We start from the raw sequence: 18424 nt of genomic DNA on the forward strand, positions 1-18424 counted from the left end.
AAGTTACGGGACGCAGGTCTGTTGGCAGTTCCAAAGGTCCTCTTATCATGTGACTACATTAATGGTCGTTATCAGTATGCTTAATTGACTAGTTTGTTCCTTGGGGACAATTATCCGAAAACAGTAAGCTTTACACATAACCCGGGCAGTGAAACGTGTTTAGCCTGCGAATAACAACATGCTTGAATTATTCAAACCTTCTGGAAGCTTGACCACCAGTCTGACTGGAACACCAAGGCTGACATTTGTGACCGGTTCCAGACTGCGAGGATTAGCAAGGTATGTCCGAACGTTGACCCTTGTCTTGGTGGCAGACGTTAAGGACCTCACTCGTATACTGAAACAAGCCAAAAAATAGTGGTACTCTCCAATATTTCCTAACCATACGTTCATGTTTCCATTCGAGTGATTTGGTTTCAGTATCCATCCACGCCACTGACATACTTAGGTTCATACGCAAACAAAGTGGAAGATAACTGTATATCTTTGATTACATTTTCTCTCAGCACTGGGCGGTTACACAAAATACATACTTCTCTATCGGGAGTCTGTCAGTGTCATCGTATGCAACATCAGCTTCGGACAGATCACAGTGGACTTGGAGGTCCTCATCTTCAAACGATACTACGTCTGTCTTCTTCTGAAGCCTGAAGGTCCATTTCAGGACCCCCTTACTGATCTGTGTTATATGAACGGGAATAACACCTAAGAAAATGCCTAATAGATATCGTAAGATTTTGATTTTGCCATTTCATCTATGGTTTCTCATTGCTCGGCAACAGAGTAAGATTTGTACTTGCAGGGGGCCGATAGAAACCTTACATATGTTTTAGATCCGATTTCTGGATATCATTATTTACACAGACAATGAGGTCAGAATATGTTATATCATTATTTACACAGACAATGAGGTCAGAATATGTTATATCATTTAGAAAGTGAACATGAACATGATCAGCTCAATGTGGAAAAAATAGAAAAGGGACTAAGGTCCGGCAGTCCACTGTGGTGAAACGTATTTCATTCATCTGACAAATCGATATGTTGTTCGTATCTACACTACTGATATCCAACATTTATACTTAGCTTCCTGTACATGTATTTGTAAATAGATATATATGTTATTATTGGTAGTTTGAATTAGTGACTGAGATTGTTAGTGGTTGTACCCTCAAAGGGGGTTGAAGTATTGTAAAATTATTGTCCTCCTGAGAGGGTACGTAAGCCCCAAAACTTTCAAAGTTAAATTTTTGCGTACCCGATTTTTAAACGTAGTATATTTGTTCCTTTAACTTTCGGCTAAAGATGTCCTACAATCGCCAGCGGCTGAAGGGATGGTGTAAATCCAACTAGGGTCCATGCAGGTAGCAAAGGCACTGTAAGTCCCAATGGTCCCTAGTATGGTGATCTAACTTCAGTTGTTGGCGATTTATAGCCCAATTTTACATTGTATTGTCCCAAAATAGTTTTCTACTTTTAAAGATATATGCTAGCTAGTTTTAACTCAATCTGTGATAATCTAGTGGTTTTACTGTCCTTCGTTGACAGGGTTTTATTTATTCTATGTATGTATTATAAATTTAGAACTAGTTTTAGTCACGATATGGCTGAAATATTGCCGATGTGACTTTAAATCTTAACTCACTCACTCACTCCTGTACATGTCCTGTGTGCAAACACGTACACTTACAATCAGAGGACTCGGATATATCCTACATTCTTACCGTTTCTGTGGGACAATCCGATTCCCAAACTCCCGATGTGTTTTGAATCTGAACTTTTAAACGCAATTCCCCATCGAGCCAGACAAATGTTTTCTTGTCACACTTTGGGCTGACCTCCCCTTCAGCGTTCACGGCTCCGATATTCGTGAAGTGAACCCCTTTCGTGTCGAAGGAAACAACCAGAGAGTAGCCTTCTTTTTCTTTCATGCAGTAGAAGGACACTGAAATCAGGTGATGTAAACATATTGTGTATACTCCCCGTCTACAGGACATAAACATGCTATAAAACACCATGGATATCATATAACCCTGATTCTGAGGACTTTGAGTGAGTGAGTGAATTGGGTTTAGCATCGATATGAACAGTACTCCAGTTTTATCAAGGGTGTCAGCTGAATACCTCGAAGTAACCCAAGTCTCAGAATATAGGAGCAGTTGGGTAGCTCAGCGGTTAAGCGTGCGCACGTCACGCCGATGACCCGGGTTCAATTCCCCACATTGATGCAATGTGTGAAGCCCATTTCCCCACCTTAATATTGCTGGAATATTGCTAAAAACTAAACTCACTCACTTACTCAGATTATACCCTTTTGAGCTGCCGGTAAAATCATTTAGCCCGGACAGCTAATTACGGCACTTTGGACGTCTGGCCCGGTCGTTCCCCCGGAGACTGTATTAAGACTTGTGTGCCAATCAATCATCAGTGCATTAAAGTATATATACACGTACCCTCACATGACTTCGAGTTTCAATAGGATTATTCCAAAAATAATAAAATAAAATATGTTCATATTTTATTCATCCTTAATATCTGCACTGCTTTTCTGATTTCATTGTACACATGCATTCAACCACGCTGTTGGTTTAGTGTCACTTCCATTATACACGACAGTACCTTCCTACATGCAATTGTACTGAACAAAATCAAATGAATAGAAGAAAAGGCATTGTTACCTGTAGGTTTATCTAGTCCTGAAAAATAGAAGTAGTCCAAATATAACAATCTTGTGCACAGCATCTGATAATGATCTGATAGCCCTTTTCTTTGTGGTGTTCCCAAACAATCTTTCTCCCCGACAAATTGCTGGGCGGTTGTGAAAAGAGACAATTATACATACTTTTATACGTGTCTGTACACCGTTAATTCCCGTGGTTGACCAACTAGGCCTAACACCGTTCAGCAATTACAATGTTGCCGAATATGTAATACAAAGTTGAACATGTAAGTATTTACTACTTACGTCTGTCACATTTGTGACCAGCCCATCCCAGCTCACACCCATACGGACAAGATTCAGTTCCATTACAGGCAAAACCCAGATAGCAGTGACACTGGCTGTTGCAATCGTCTCCAGTCCAGCCAGGTTCACAGTCTGAAATATACAGTATCGCAGTTTCACGTGTAGATTTCCCAGCTGTAACATTAATGTGACATGAAACTTGTACGCAAAAAAATATTGTATGTTACTTTTAAAGAAATGTTGTGTAAGAAAGAGATGCATTAAAAAGTTTACTAGTACGGGCGGCCACATCTAGTACAGAGTAGCTGTATACCCTACCTCCCTGTAGCCACCTCACATACAGAGTAGCTGTATACTCTACCTCCCGGTAGCCACCTCACGTACAGAGTAGCTGTATACCCTACCTCCCGGTAGCCACCTCACGTACAGAGTAGCTGTATACCCTACCTCCCGGTAGCCACCTCACATACAGAGTATCTGTATACCCTACCTCCCTGTAGCCACCTCACGTACAGAGTAGCTGTATACCCTACCTCCCGGTAGCCACCTCACGTACAGAGTAGCTGTATACCCTACCTCCCGGTAGCCACCTCACGTACAGAGTAGCTGTATACCCTACCTCCCGGTGGCCACCTCACGTACAGTGTAGCTGTATACCCTACCTCCCGGTAGCCACCTCACGTACAGAGTAGCTGTATACCCTACCTCCTAATAGCCACCTCACATACAGAGTAGCTGTATACCCTACCTCCCTGTAGCCACCTCACGTACAGAGTAGCTGTATACTCTACCTCCCGGTGGCCACCTCACGTACAGAGTAGCTGTATACCCTACCTCCCGGTAGCCACCTCACGTACAGAGTAGCTGTATACCCTACCTCCCGGTAGCCACCTCACGTACAGAGTAGCTGTATACCCTACCTCCCGGTAGCCACCTCACATACAGAGTAGCTGTATACCCTACCTCCCGGTAGCCACCTCACATACAGAGTAGCTGTATACCCTACCTCCCGGTGGCCACCTCACACACAGAGTAGCTGTATACCCTACCTCCCGGTAGCCACCTCACGTATTGACTAGCTGTATACCTGACATCCCGGTGGCCACATGTTGACAGTTTTCCATTATCCTTGACAATACCTGTATGTCATTTTGGTAACTGAACATGTCAAACTTGTGTGTATATCTTCGTTCTACTGCTGCAAATAGATTGTGGCAAATCTCGGGTAATGCATTAGAGTGTGCACGGTATGCTGTATTCGACCATATAAAAACTGTTGCATTACTTCCTTGGAGGATGTTCCTTGACTAACGTAGTGTGTATCTTGTGCAATGTATCTCGTCATGTTTACGTAATGTTCTTCACGTATATGTACTTCTATAATTGATTGTAAACACACTCTAATAATTGGTTATACACATACTCTATTAACTGATAGTAAACATTTGTACTGATCGTATATTAATCATTCTGAGGCTGTCTAACACACTGATTATGTATTCACTTATTGTGTTGTGTTTTGTGCACGTTGGTACCTCTGTCAAGAAAACTGGTTCCGTAATTCTCTTTAAGACAAATACAGTATTGACACTTCATGGACCTTAAAGTAGCTCTTATTTGTTCTGTTCTGGTTTGAATACCCCTGATGCTTCGAACCACACAGACGTAAGATCCTTACCAGTTTTTTTCCAGCATACATAAGGGGAGTCGTCCGAGCAATAGGAAGGCACCCAAAAGCCATCATAGCCGCGGATCCTTGCGCACTTCTTCAAGTATCGTCGAGAAGCACCCAGCCAGTTAACATATTTGACCTGCAACTAAAATACATCATGACAGTGAGTTCTTTTGTGCATTGATATGTAGTTATTTACCTGCTTGTCTATATTTCCATCCAACCATCATTTACCTACCTACCAACCTACCTACCCATCCATCCTTCCGTCTTTTTTCTATCTATCTGCGGGAACGTTTAATGAAATATACACGACAAAACGCTATTTTATATGTTCATAAAGAATCTCTGCCAAAAATTGTCGATTCTGACTATATCAAAAGCGTCTGTAGGTGAGGTCACCAGGTGTTCACGAAAAGGTAAGCGTTTGTTGCCCAAACAATGGGTCCCTTTACAAAACATGCAAAAGCCAGTCAATTGTTTGTTTGAAATCAAATATCAGGTTTAGCAAATAGGCAAATAGGGAATTGCCGCACTCATGATTTTTAGGGAGGTGGGGTAGCCTAGTCGTTAAGCGTTCACTCGTCACACTAAAGACCCTGGCTCGATTCCTCACATGGGTAGAATGTGTGAAGCCCATTTATGGTGTCCCGCGCCGTGAAACTGCTGGAATATTGCTAAAAGCAGCGTAAGAAACTAAATTCACTCATGGTTGTTTTTTTTGGTAACTGATGCCTCACATTTAGCTGACTCACTTATCGAAGCCGGATTATCTGCATTTTGGTTCGTAAGCATATCCCTGTGAGTGTTAGAATTGGTTTTCAGAACCCATGTTTGCCACTAGAGACGGCTCAAAGGATCATGTCGTCAAACTCGCCATATTGCTGCAGCGTTAGACAACCACGAACAAATCTATCAGCGCTTAGTAGAGGAAAGACAGTTATGTTTTGCATCAGGATCATGTGGTGTAGGTTTGTTTAAAGGAAGATTTTAAACACACGAAGTCAATAATGAAGAGCTAGCCGCTCATCCCGCTTCTGTCACAACGCCGAACATGTTGTGACAATATATATTCATCAATGTCTTCAGTGTCTCTACAATTTTGGCAGTTTACAGTGAGATGTATTGAAATCAAACTAGTACATTATTCCATGGCTACGTGAAATGCTCGAATTTGATTGGTTAGTCAATAAAATCAGACGGTATCAATTTTGGATTGACAATGCGTCTGATTTCACGGCGCTTCACTGCGCACGTATACATCACTGCCGCACTACCTCAGCTTGGCCACAACATGACTAATATCAACACAACAGACGTGATGGAAAGGTTGATAAAACATTTATTAAAACTCGAAGAATATAATTATACGATTTCTCCTCCTCAATTATTGGGGAACTATCATAATTATTACCTTCTATTATAAAAAATATTCAAACTCAATTACAATACACAGCCCCAACAAATCCCTATTTGTGCAGCAAAATGTTCGTAAACATTTACCTACCTGGTAAATGGTATATTTGTTTCCGTTTAGAATGGAAAATTCGCAAGATAACGGTCAGGCGAAAAACAAAATTTATGCCATTCATACTCCATCCTGTCTCGTTGCATCGTTCAAAAAATCAAAAACTGAACCATGAGAATTCCGCTCTCTGCCACCTTCCCTGCAAGGCTGTCATGTTCGTATACTTTGAAAAAAACTTGGCCACAATCCAGTCCCAATGTTCCAAGAAATCCCATGTACACAAAGCAGCACTGTCACTCTTTCGTCACATGCCGGGGTGGAGGCAGTTATGTGAAATCATGATCGACACTCGCCGGTCATAAAAATCAACAGTCTTTGATGAGTTACAGGTCGTAGGTCGATCAGAAAAGGATCTATTCTTCGATTCTGCAGGGTTCAGATTCGAAAGTCAGTCAAGTATTTGGCCCAAGTATTTTCCACTGTCACTTCGAATTTCAACCTTTCGCAAAATGTAAACGCTGGCTCGTCCGCCATTTCAAACTGTTGCGTAACTGTCTACTTCCAAGAAAATAAGTAGGTCAGACGATTCCATTATAGTGTGGCCAGGGGGGTACAGTAACACGGCACACAACACCTCACGCTACGCGTTCCGCTTCAAATGAAATTTAGAGACTATCAGTTCGGTCTAACATTCATCTAATTTCCGAACACAGTACGTTTATCTCCTAAGTGTTTAGATTACTTTTGTTATGAACTTTCTTTCTCACCCTAGAATCCTCATTCCACTGAAACGGTCCGTATCTGCGATGTAAACCAATCCATGCGTGCCTGTGACCGTGGACAAGATCTAGAAAAAGGAAATTAGTTTCAAATGAAAACTGTATGTAATTAGGAACACGTATTTGAACAACGTCAGAGTAGCTTCATGTTTCTATAACTGGAGGCTATGTTTGTGGGGGATATATGTACCACCCGAGCCATGGAGGACATGTGTGTACCACTCGAGAGTGGCTTTATAATTTACAAATGTGTCCAACGACCCAAGATATCAGGTCTTCTCAATCATACCATGAATCCAGCATTCTGTTTCATGTTTCGTAGTAGACTATTTGGCAATCAGAGGTTTCAAATTACTAAAACTCTCCTGCTAAAGCAACTAATGGATCGGCCTGACCACTGCAGATTCATAGAAAAAGTACATCTTCCGGTATTAATTGTCAAGTGGCATTCTGAAATTAGGAAGGTTGTTGACTACAAAATACAGACACCACAGCAATATGTGCAAATCAAGCTTGTGCTGAGAATGCAGTTCAAGCTGACAACATGGAGGATGACATTTTCTGCGCCTCAATCACGGACTGTGAAATCTTACTGTCGGCGTCCAGATGAACGGTGTAATATATATTACATGTTTTTTGCGGTATAGAAAAAATCCTTGCGAGGCTTGCTCTATCATTTGTCTCGCTAACTAGTCTATACTGGCTTCCGATGCATCTGCTACACAATTCTAAAGCATCTTCAATAAGCAAATAAAATATGATATCCGGCTCATTACAGCGAGATCATCATAAGGCATCGGACTTTATCACAGGACTTAACTTCTTGTTGAGCGATGTTTCGGTGTAGATTCTTGCACCGTTTTTAAGTTTAACATCACTCTATGTAAACCACAAAAAGTTCTTATCCATAAAGTCCAATGGTTAAGTCTATAACTGTCTCACCAGCTTCTAGAAAGTAGATCAAACCAAAACAGCGAGATTGTGATCTGTATTATAATTGTTTTCTTTATATCAAACATACATCCTATTGTCAGCACTATTCTCGTCTCACACCACTTCAATCATTATCATCAATAGCATACAATAGTAGAGTGGTGCCAGTGTGGCAGATAGGTCTGATGTGTTTCCAATAGAGCGAGCGAGTGAGTGAGTTTAGTTTTACGCCTCACTCAGCAATATACCAGCTATATGGCGGCGGTCTGTAAATAATCGAGTTTGGACCTGATAATCCACTGATCAACAGCATGAGCATCAATCTGTGCAATTCGGAACAGATGACATGTGTCAACCAAGTCAGCGAGCCTGACCACCCGATCCAATTAGTCGCCTCTTACGACAAGCATGGGTTACTGATGATCAATATTCTTACCCGGACATTCACGGGTTGTTTCCAATGTAGAGTTATGGTACCTGCAGTAATTATACTTCTACATTACATCATCAAGTTTAACGGTGTTACATTCAGAGAAATTACATAACTACACATTGAACACGCAACCCCCCTATGTCCTTAGTGGTAACTGACTTCTTACATAGTTAACAAGTCTGCAGAATCTGTGTGTTTGGCGATAATGACGTCATAAACTCATTTCAATATACCTTCAACGACTTTGTTCTCTTCTTTGTTGTCAATCACGGCAAGTGAAGCAGAAAAGCGATGTTTGCATGTTCCAGACGCATAATCCCGGTCAACATGTTCATTAAGAAACTTGTAGCACTTCTCATTCGCCCTTGTCCAGTCCTCGGGACATTCTGGTAAAAGGAACAAGGCCTGCCATGACATTGTGCTGTACCCACAAGGCTGCTATACACGTACATGTACGGTCTCCAGGTAACGTTCGTAAAATTCAACGGTTTTCAAACATAACTAGGAACCATTTCAAATTGAACAATAAGCTTAGTTCAAATAGTGTTTGATGGATAATTAGGCGATGTTTAGTACTCTTCCCGATCATTAAATATCTGAAATTATTGCTATCAGACGCGAGTGCTTCATTTCGCCATTTTCCGTGCAAAGTAAATGAAGCATTACAAATAAGTCAGGTTAAAGTTGGCAGGCAAATAACACCTTTTTCATACCTTGATATCTCCCACAGTGTACAGCATGGGCTATGGAGGCTAGCAAAGTGATCAGAGTAAGCAACTGCATTTCTGTCCAAACCTCCAAACAGTGTGCTAGACTAACGTGTATCGTTGGTCGGTCACAGATTCAGAGCATCAACCGGATGCAGATAATGGCTTTCATGGAGTCAGGGTTAATATCAGGATGTGAAAACGGATTTGAACATATTACAGATTGTTAGCCTTATCGCAGTTAGGTCTTGGAAACCTTTTAGTAAGTTCGTGAAGTTCACATCCGTGAATATGTGAGGTACACTGTCAAAGGCTGTCAGTAGGTCATATAAATAGAGAAGATAGATGAAACAAACGAGAACAAACGTTCATGAGAGGATACTAAGTTGTTTACATGCTTGGCTGATGTTTTTCCTTTCTCCATGGAACTATGAGGAAATAGGACAATGCCGCAGAGACTGATACGTAGCATGTCGAGAAGGGTTAATGTAGTCATTAATTCTCACGGATCCTACACACGCTATTGACTGTAGAATGGTTAAATATCTTCTCAAGTGCGGAAAGTTTAAAATAATGACCTGGATGTAACCGATGGGAATAGTGTTTCACACTGACAAATTGATACAAAACACATTGTTTTCATTCGTGGTTACAATGTCCATAAAAATGCAATCATCCAATTGACGTCATGACGTTGTGAATTTTGTTGAGTAAACAAATCGTTGTCAAACAAAGATGTGTCATTTTGTTTGCATCTCAGGTATCAAGAAATCAATCTGAGTTTCATATAATCGAAGAACTTCCTTTTTTAAACCGGTGGCGCTTAACTTATTGTTCTGAGTATATATGACCTACTGGTATCCATTGACAGTGTACCTCGTATATTCAATGATATAGACTTCATGAACTTTCTAAAAGGTTTACAAGACCTAATTGTGAGAATGCTAATAATCCGTAATATGTTCAAATCCACTTTCACGTCTGGATATTAACCCTGACTCCATGAAAGCCATTATCTGCATCCGGCTGATGCTCTGAATCTGTGACCAGCCAACGATACACGTTAGTTTAGCACACTGTTTGGAGGTTTGGACAGAAATGCAGTTGCTTACTCTGATCACTTGCTTCGCCTATATAACCAACGCTGTATACCGTGGGAGATATCAAGGTATGAATTAGGTGTTATTTGCCTGTCAGCCTTATCTGGACTTATTTACTTGGCCCGAAAATTGGAGAAATGAAGCAGATAGTAATAGTTTCAGATATTTAATGATCGAGAAGAGTACTAAACATCCCTTATTTATCCACAAGCAATATTTGAACTAATCTTGTTTGAAAACGGTTGTAAATTTGTTCATATACAACCCATCAAAAGTTTAGACTCACTTAAAACACTCACTATATATTATTTATATATGGTTTGTGGTTATATCGAAGATGAATTTCTCCACTAACTTAGGGGAACCAGCTGAAAACTTTATGCAGATGAATTGCACGAGGATCATGCATCAAATTGCTGAAAAACATGTTCAAATATCGTGCATGGAAACACCTGCGTTTTGGTGTAAAGTTTTGTTAAGAATTCGCCAATTTTCACAGATTTTTATCATTTATTGAATTCATGTGACATTAATCTTTTCAATGTTACGAATATGTTTTACAATACATCAGTTCATGTGCAAACAGTAACTTTAAGCAGTATGGAATATTTTGTAAAATCTAGTTTAGAACAGCTGACTGAAGTAAGTGGCTACATGTACACTAGTGAGTCTAAACTTTTAAAGGGGGGTATATGTATGTTTGAAAATGGTGGAGTTTGTGTAAGCCACTTGGAGACGATACATTCACATATATAGCAGCCCTGTGAGAACAGCACAGTGTCATGGGAGGTCGTGTTCCTTTTACCAGATTATCCCGAGGAATGGTCCAGAGCGAATGAGAAGTGCTACAAGCTACTTAATGAACATGTTGACCGGAATACTGCGTCTGGAGAGCGAATGAGAAGTGCTACAAGCTACTTAATGAACATGTTGACCGGAATACTGCGTCTGGAAGATGTGAACGACGCTTTTCTGCTTCACTTGCCGTGATTGACAACAAAGAAGAGAACAAAGTCGTCGAAGGTATATTGAAATGAGACTTAATATGGAGAGTTGACGTCATTATCGCCACACAGATTCTGCAGACTCGTTAACTATCTAAAAAGTCAGTGAACAGTAAGGACATTGGGGTTGTGTTTTGAATGTGGAGTTTTGTATCATCTGAATGTAACACCGATAAACTTGATCATTCAATGTAGAAGTATATTCTTACAGGTAGCTTACCTCTAGACTGGAAACACATCAGAACTATCTGCCACAGTGGCACCATTCTACTATTGTTATGCTATTGACGATAATGATTGATGCAGTGTGAGATGAGAATAGTGCTTAGATTAGGATGCTTGCTTGATATGCAGAAATACTACTGATAATAACCGTTGAAATGTCTCGCTTGCATCCTAAGTACACTGTCGTCAGACTCCCCATTATTCTTGGTGCCCTTGTTTTGTTACCTCACGATCTCTCATAGCAGATCAAGAGAGTGTGCCCGGGTTCTCCACCAGGAGCACAGCCCTTCTGACTTTCTGGGTAATGCAGACAACTGAGGCGAGTGTTGGGGAGTCTTCATATTCTCAGGAAAGTTCTTTGTTGGTTCGACTAGGCAGCGTTTCCTGGGAGAAGTCCTATTCAGTGTCTGGGATGCGTGTAGAGGGGGCAAGGGCCCTGAGCTGACAATGAGCCTTTCAAGCCTGACTCTGCCAGGATCACCCGAACCCTCTCTGCTGCATTTTTATCGTAATCTGAAAAACATAAATCCGATTATCCTTTTTTGTTTGATCTGCATTCCAGAAGCTGGTGAAACAATAATGACTCACGCATAGGACTTTATGGAGTAACAGCCTCTTGTTTTTTTACATAGAAAGACGTTAAGCTTAAAAACGGCGCAGTTATCTACACCGAAACGTGTAATAAACAAGAAGTAAAATCCTGTGATAAAGTCCTATGCTTTATGTTGATCTCGCTGTAATGAGCTGAACATCATATTTGATTTGCATATTGAAGATGTATTAGAATTGTGTAGCAGATGCATAGGAAGCCAGTATAGACTACATAGCCAGGCTGGTGACAGAGCAAGATTGCTAGGTTTTTTTTCTATACCGCTCATCTGGACACACCGTTCATCTGGACGCCGACAGTTCGATTTCACAGTCCGTGATTGAGGCGCAGAAAAAGTCATCATCCTTGTTGTCAACTTGAACCGCATTCTCCGCTCAAGCTTGATTTGCACATATTGCTGTGGTGTCTGTATTTTGTAGCCAACCACCTTCCTAATTTCAGAATGCAACTTGACAATCAATACCGGAGGAGGAACTTTTTCTATTAATCTGCAGTGGTCAGGCCGATACACTAGTTGCTGTGGTGGAGTGTTTTAGTAATTTGAAATCTCTGAAATTGAAAACCTAAAATTAATTCATGGATGCATGGAAGGATTGAGAAGACCTGATACCTTTGGTCGTTGGACACATTTGTTTACTATAAACCACCCCCGAGTGGTATAAACATGTCCCCCCAAGCCCTTGATATGTTGCTTTTTAGCCATGTTCTCTTTGGAACTTCACTCGGGTGGTACATGTAGAAAAGAGCAGAAGAAATGCGTCTTTTCACAGACGTAGTTTCAAAATTTATTTACTGATAAATTCAGTTATATTTTTCATACATCCACTCTGGATATTGAAGTTTACATTTATGCAAGTCAATAGTCTGTCTGTCCACCGTTTCTCTCCATGCACTACTGAATACGGCGTCCCATGCTGTCAATCAAATTGTCTATGTAGTCCTGGGGTAGGTCCACACATATTTGAGTGATGAGATGAGACCACTCAGCGACACTCTTCGGTTCCAACTTTTCTAATTTGTCCTTCATAATCTGCAAAACAGTTTCAATTGGGTTCAGGTCTGGTGATGCCACTGGAAATTTCTGTAAGGTCACGTAACTCGTTTCAAACCAGTTACAGGTGTGTCTTGACTTGTGTACAGGTGCATTATCCTGTAAAAGTTTGAAAGGTATTCCAGTCTGTCCTTTATGGGATTCCACTATGCCTTCTTGTATAAGTTGACAGTACTTGTGTGAATCCATCCTTCCTGTAATAGTTAGCAGCGGCGTTACCCCGAGTTTGCCTATACCACCCCAAACCATGACACTGGGTGAGAACTTCGGAACCATTTTTCAGCTACGTCCACCTCTTGACCACCTTTCTTGTGCTCCTATAAAACTGAAACTTTGATTCGCCCGTAAAAATCACATTTGAAAAGTCTGTACCCTGCATTTCCACTCGAGCCTTTTCTCCATATGTGCTGTTGTCATCAATGGAACTTTCTTCGTCACTTTCACATATCCAGATTGCTTTAAAGATCTTCTGATTGTCCATTCTGATGCTTAGGGGTTCGTTGACTTGACGACCCGTGAAGGTCCGGGTCTATTAGAATAGCCCTTCAGCAACCCATGCTTGCTATAAAAGGCGACTATGCTTGTCGTAAAAGGCGACTAACGGGATCGGGTGGTCAGGCTCACTGACTTGGTTGACACATGTCATCGGTTCCCCATTGCGCAGATCGATGCTCATGCTGTTGATCACTGGATTGTCTGGTCCAGACTCGATTATTTACAGACCGCCGCCATATAGCTGGAATATTGCTGAGCGCGGCGTAAAACTCAACTCACTCACTCACTCGTTGACTTGACGCCTTCACAGCAAGCTGTTTCGCAGACCAGTTTGGGTACGCCGCCGCGAGACGCGCGATACATCGTCTGTCATTTGCCCCAAGAGTAGCTCGACGTCCCGATCCAGCCTGTCGCTCTGTCCCTAACCCTCCGTCAAAACAATGTGTTTCGGCATTTTTATAGTAGGATCGAGTCTACAGAATAAATATTTTTGTCGCATTTTTTCTGCTCGTTACTATACATCCCACATGAACTTACCCTCAAGTAGAAGAAACATGAGTCTTCTCTGACGTTGTTCAAATATGTGTTCCTAATTACGTACAGTTTTCATTTGATAATTGTTCCATTTTCTAGGCCTTGCCCGCCACCACACGCACGCATGGATTGGCTTACATCCCCAATACGAAATATTTCAGTGGAACGAGAATTCTAAGGTGAGAAAGAAAGTTCGTCACCAAAGTAATTAAAGAATTAACTATACTAGGCACATAAAGAAAATGTACATTGTCAAAATATTATCCCAGTTGATAAGTACGATAACAATGTCAAAGGTACGTATAAACTGTAATGAAGGGATCATGAGACCATAACAAGTCGGGAGAATTTCAATTGAAAAGTCAATCACAATGACGTCACGAGTCCACAAGCGGGACAGGGGTCAAACGACCATGTCACAAGCTCAATAACGGGTACGTCCACCGTCGGCATTGAGAACAGCAGTGTATCGACGACGCATAGAGCCTATCAAACGTGCAAGGAAGGCTTGTGGGATGTCACGCCAGATGCTCCCAAGTTCTGTTGCAAGGTCAAGGACGTTATCTGGCAGATGAGGAAGACGGCGTAGACGTCGATCCATCTCGTCCCAAACATGTTCTATCGGGGAGAGATCCGGTGAATTTGCAGGCCAAGGCAGTAAGTCAACGTTGTGGTGTTGCAAGGAATCCATTGCCGTATGAGGGCGGGCATTGTCCTGTTGGAATGTTAACCCAGGGCCATGACGTTGCAGAAAAGGAATCGCCACAGGTCGAAGAATCTGATCCCTGTAGCCCACACCAGTTAAGTTGCCCTGAACAATCACCAAAGGAGTTCTTTGGCGTGCTGATATTCCACCCCAAATCATCACGGAATCACCACCAAAGCGATTCCTCTCCAAGACACAGGCCTGTGCATAACGTTCTCCCACGCGTCTATAGGCACGTTGACGTCCATCACTATGGGAAATGTTAAACCTGGACTCATCTGTAAAAACAACATTTCTCCACCAAAACAAGGGTCTGAGGACATGATTTCGGCACCACATTCGGCGAGCTTGTCGATGACGTTGTGTCAGGATAGGCCGTATGGCGGGACGTCGTGGTCTGATCCCGTGATGACGTAAACGTTGTCGAACTGTGTTGGGGTGGATACGGCGAAGTCCTGGGATGGTCCGGGCAGTCATCATTGCAGTCTGATATCTGTGGCTAAGATGGGTCACCCTTATCCATCTGTCCTGTCTTGGCGTTGTTGCACGTAGACTGTCCAGAACGTGGCCGATCGATGACGTCATTTGTGTTCTGGTTGCGTCTCACCAGTGCAGAAATGGTGTTCCGGTGGCAGTGGAAATGTGCAGCCACTTGTTGTTGAGACATTCCCCCACGGACCATCCCAATGGCCTCATGACGCTGTGCAGGGCTATATCTGTAATGGAACTGACGTAGGGGTGTGAGCTGGGTTGGGCTGGTGACAAATGTGATAAACGTGAGTAGTAAATGCCAGCAATTTCAACTTTGTATTACATATTTCGCTACAGTTTAAATTGCTGAACGGCGCAAGTCATATCTGGTTCAACCATTGGAATTAATGGTGTACAGAAATGTACGGATGTGTACTGGGATGGACCGGACACATGTGTGGAAGACGTGAGTGACAAGTAAATACTACCTTTCTTACCCATTTATTAATTATTTAAGAACATTTACATTTGTTGAAAAATTGATTTGATTCTGTGCTCCGTATTTGATAGCTGAACATAAATAGATGAAATAGAGAAATTCAGTGAAAACGAATACCCATGTTGGACTATCAGTCGAAACAAAGTCCGTCCGAAAAATAGTTCTGCAAAAATAGGAATGGATGACTGATAATCAGTGATGACACCAGGTGTTCTTGAAACGGGTAAGAATGTCCAGTCCAACCGACTGTTTTGCCTGACACCACACAGCAATGTTCCTACCATGCCACGGTGGTCTGTCAACAAACCGGACAATCAAGTGATTGATGACCCGGAAGTACCAATCAGATGGTTTTGAATTACGACTGTTGTGAAGATATACACAGCTTCCAATGTTCTCATGTTAGGGAAAAAACGTTTGAGAAATAGATTTGTTTTACAAAGCATTAGATAGGTTTATGTTATGTTTAGGTGTCTCGTAGTTCAGACATCTGACAACTGTTCAGTTATTGAAGGTAAAGCCCCAGAGAATGTATATGTGTCCAACCTTTCGCCATGTCCCTGGTCAAGGACTGGGTGGGATGAACACAAAACATGAAGATAAAACGGACGTCCATATCAATTGTGAGAAATACAAATGACAGTCTTCAAGTCTATTATTATTGGATTTTAAATACATACATTATGAAATGGTACTTGAAATTGTACTTGATGCTCCAAACTATGGTCCACATTTATACCGAGACTTACGTTTATTTTCCAGGCATAGACAAACCTGAAGGTAAGAATATGTTTTATCCAACTCAAGTTTTATTAATTCTCTAGATTCAATACGATCAGTTCACAGCAAGTTCTTTTCTACAGTTATTGGTAAATACGTGTATAAAGATACATTCTAGACGAATAACTTTGCATGCTCAAATATGAACATGACAAGATGCATATATGCTTAGTGAAATCACGACAGGAGAAACATATTTTAAGGGTTAACATTTCGAATGAAAGTGGTCCACATGATCTGCTTAAAACTAGAAACATACTTACTGATAATAGACGTGAATTTTCATGTAATTTACTGGCAAATAAGTCATCATAATGTCCACGGCGAGGCCACGTGTGGGTCAGTTCTCCTAAACCTGGAACGTTTGATCGGCGACTGGAGCCCGTCTTTGGCTCGATTAGATGTTTAGCTCTGTGAGCTCAACGCCCGTGCTGATGGTTTCCACCGAAGTGGTAACCCGCTCAGACGTGCTTTATCTCGGGCTTCCCTCCGACAATAAACAGACACGCGGTAATGTAACAGAGACGACAAACCGAAATCACTCACTCATGAAAGTACTGTGATATCCTGATTTGTCATGGTGAGGTATTACATTGCATGTTTTCATTGTGTGGTTGCAGTGTCCTTCTACTGTATGAAAGAACGGGAAGGCTATTCTTTGAACCTTATCTTGGACCAGAAAGGCATCCGTTTCTCGAACTTCGGAGCCGTGAATGCTGAAGGGGAGATCAGTCCCAGATGTGACAAAAGAAAGTTTAGCTATCGTGGTTTACATGTACAGATTCGGAACGTGTCGGGAGTTTGGGAATCGGATTGTCCTGTAGAAACAGTAAGAACGTAGTGTAAAGCACATACAGTGCACTATGGTTATAATGTCCCTGGTCATAATGCCAAACTGGATATAATGCCTTTCGCAAAAGGTATTTGGAACAAAGGCCAATATATAATGCCAATTACACTGGCTGCAGGTAGTATACATACCTTAATTGGTTAATTGACATGACTCAAATTAATTGACCAAACTCATTAATGTTGTAATCCCTGATTGGATAACACATGTGGCAATACACTTCCTGACACCTACAAGAACAAGTCACCTGCAGTTCCTAGATGCTGGAATTATCCAGTCATTTAATGTTCATTACAGGAGACATCAGCTCACTCACTTTGTTGATTGCATAGGGCCACTAGCAGTCTCACCTGCCTATTATGCCACCCAGGATATAATGCCATATTTTCTCCTGGACAAACGGTGGCATTATATCCAGGGTATACTGTACCTTCAAATCAGGTGTGTGCGTGCGTGCGTGCGTGTGTGTGTGTCTCCAAATGAGCTAACTCTAACGCCCATATTATTCTGCTGCTCGATCAATGAAAAAAACCATAAACTGAAAAGGCAAGAGGAAAACTCTGAAGGCGTATTTTCATTGTGGTTATTTTTGTGTTCATACAACACAAGGTTGGAACGGGTATACTGAAATGGACCTTCAGACATCAGAAGAAAAGTGGCGTGGTGTGGTTTGAAGATGACGAAGTTCAACTCGTGTGTGATCTGTCGCAAGTTGATGACATTGGCAGAGTAGGGGTGGAGGAGTATGTATTTTTTGTAACTGCCAAGTGCGTAGAGAAAATGTGTCTGAAGATATATAATTATGTTCCACTTTGTTTCCGTACGATCCCACTTATGTGAGTGGCCCCCCGTGTGTTTGCTGAATGCTTTTTGTTGGGATTTCTTGTGTTTTTGTTGTTGTTGTTAATGTTTGATTTTGTGGAGAGAAGGTGTTATATCATAGTCCATACGAAATAAACCAATTTGAATGCGTGGGGTACATAGTGTTATAGTGAATGAAGCTTTGATTCAGCTTACATGTTTCAGGATTCGAGAGCGGACCGTTACAGCTGCCACACAGACTAGGGTCGGTCTCCGGACATAACATTGTTATTCCAAGGCTTAACTCGTTTCATGTTATGAAGGAGTGCTATCTGCCCTAA

At 41.6% G+C, this 18424-nt stretch overlaps 1 protein-coding gene across 2 annotated transcripts in view; it reads right to left on the reverse strand.

Moving 5' to 3' along the window:
• Window positions 1-18424, reverse strand: part of LOC124261948 — a 60282-nt gene that overhangs the window by 2836 nt on the left and 39022 nt on the right. Inside the window, exons 2-9 of one of the 2 annotated variants that reach the window (XM_046696309.1) lie at window positions 8484-8636; window positions 6873-6952; window positions 4644-4782; window positions 2966-3097; window positions 2679-2696; window positions 1725-1945; window positions 534-679; window positions 198-337 (exon numbers count right to left, since the gene is read on the reverse strand). In XM_046696309.1, the coding sequence (XP_046552265.1) occupies window positions 198-337; window positions 534-679; window positions 1725-1945; window positions 2679-2696; window positions 2966-3097; window positions 4644-4782; window positions 6873-6952; window positions 8484-8636 (1029 nt within the window). The remainder of the gene's footprint in view (window positions 1-197; window positions 338-533; window positions 680-1724; window positions 1946-2678; window positions 2697-2965; window positions 3098-4643; window positions 4783-6872; window positions 6953-8483; window positions 8637-18424) is intronic. The other variant, XM_046696312.1, reaches the window with a different exon arrangement.

Source organism: Haliotis rubra, unplaced genomic scaffold (assembly GCF_003918875.1).
Source record: "Haliotis rubra isolate DU_JTF1 unplaced genomic scaffold, ASM391887v1 Scf819, whole genome shotgun sequence".
Classification (NCBI taxonomy): domain Eukaryota; kingdom Metazoa; phylum Mollusca; class Gastropoda; order Lepetellida; family Haliotidae; genus Haliotis; species Haliotis rubra.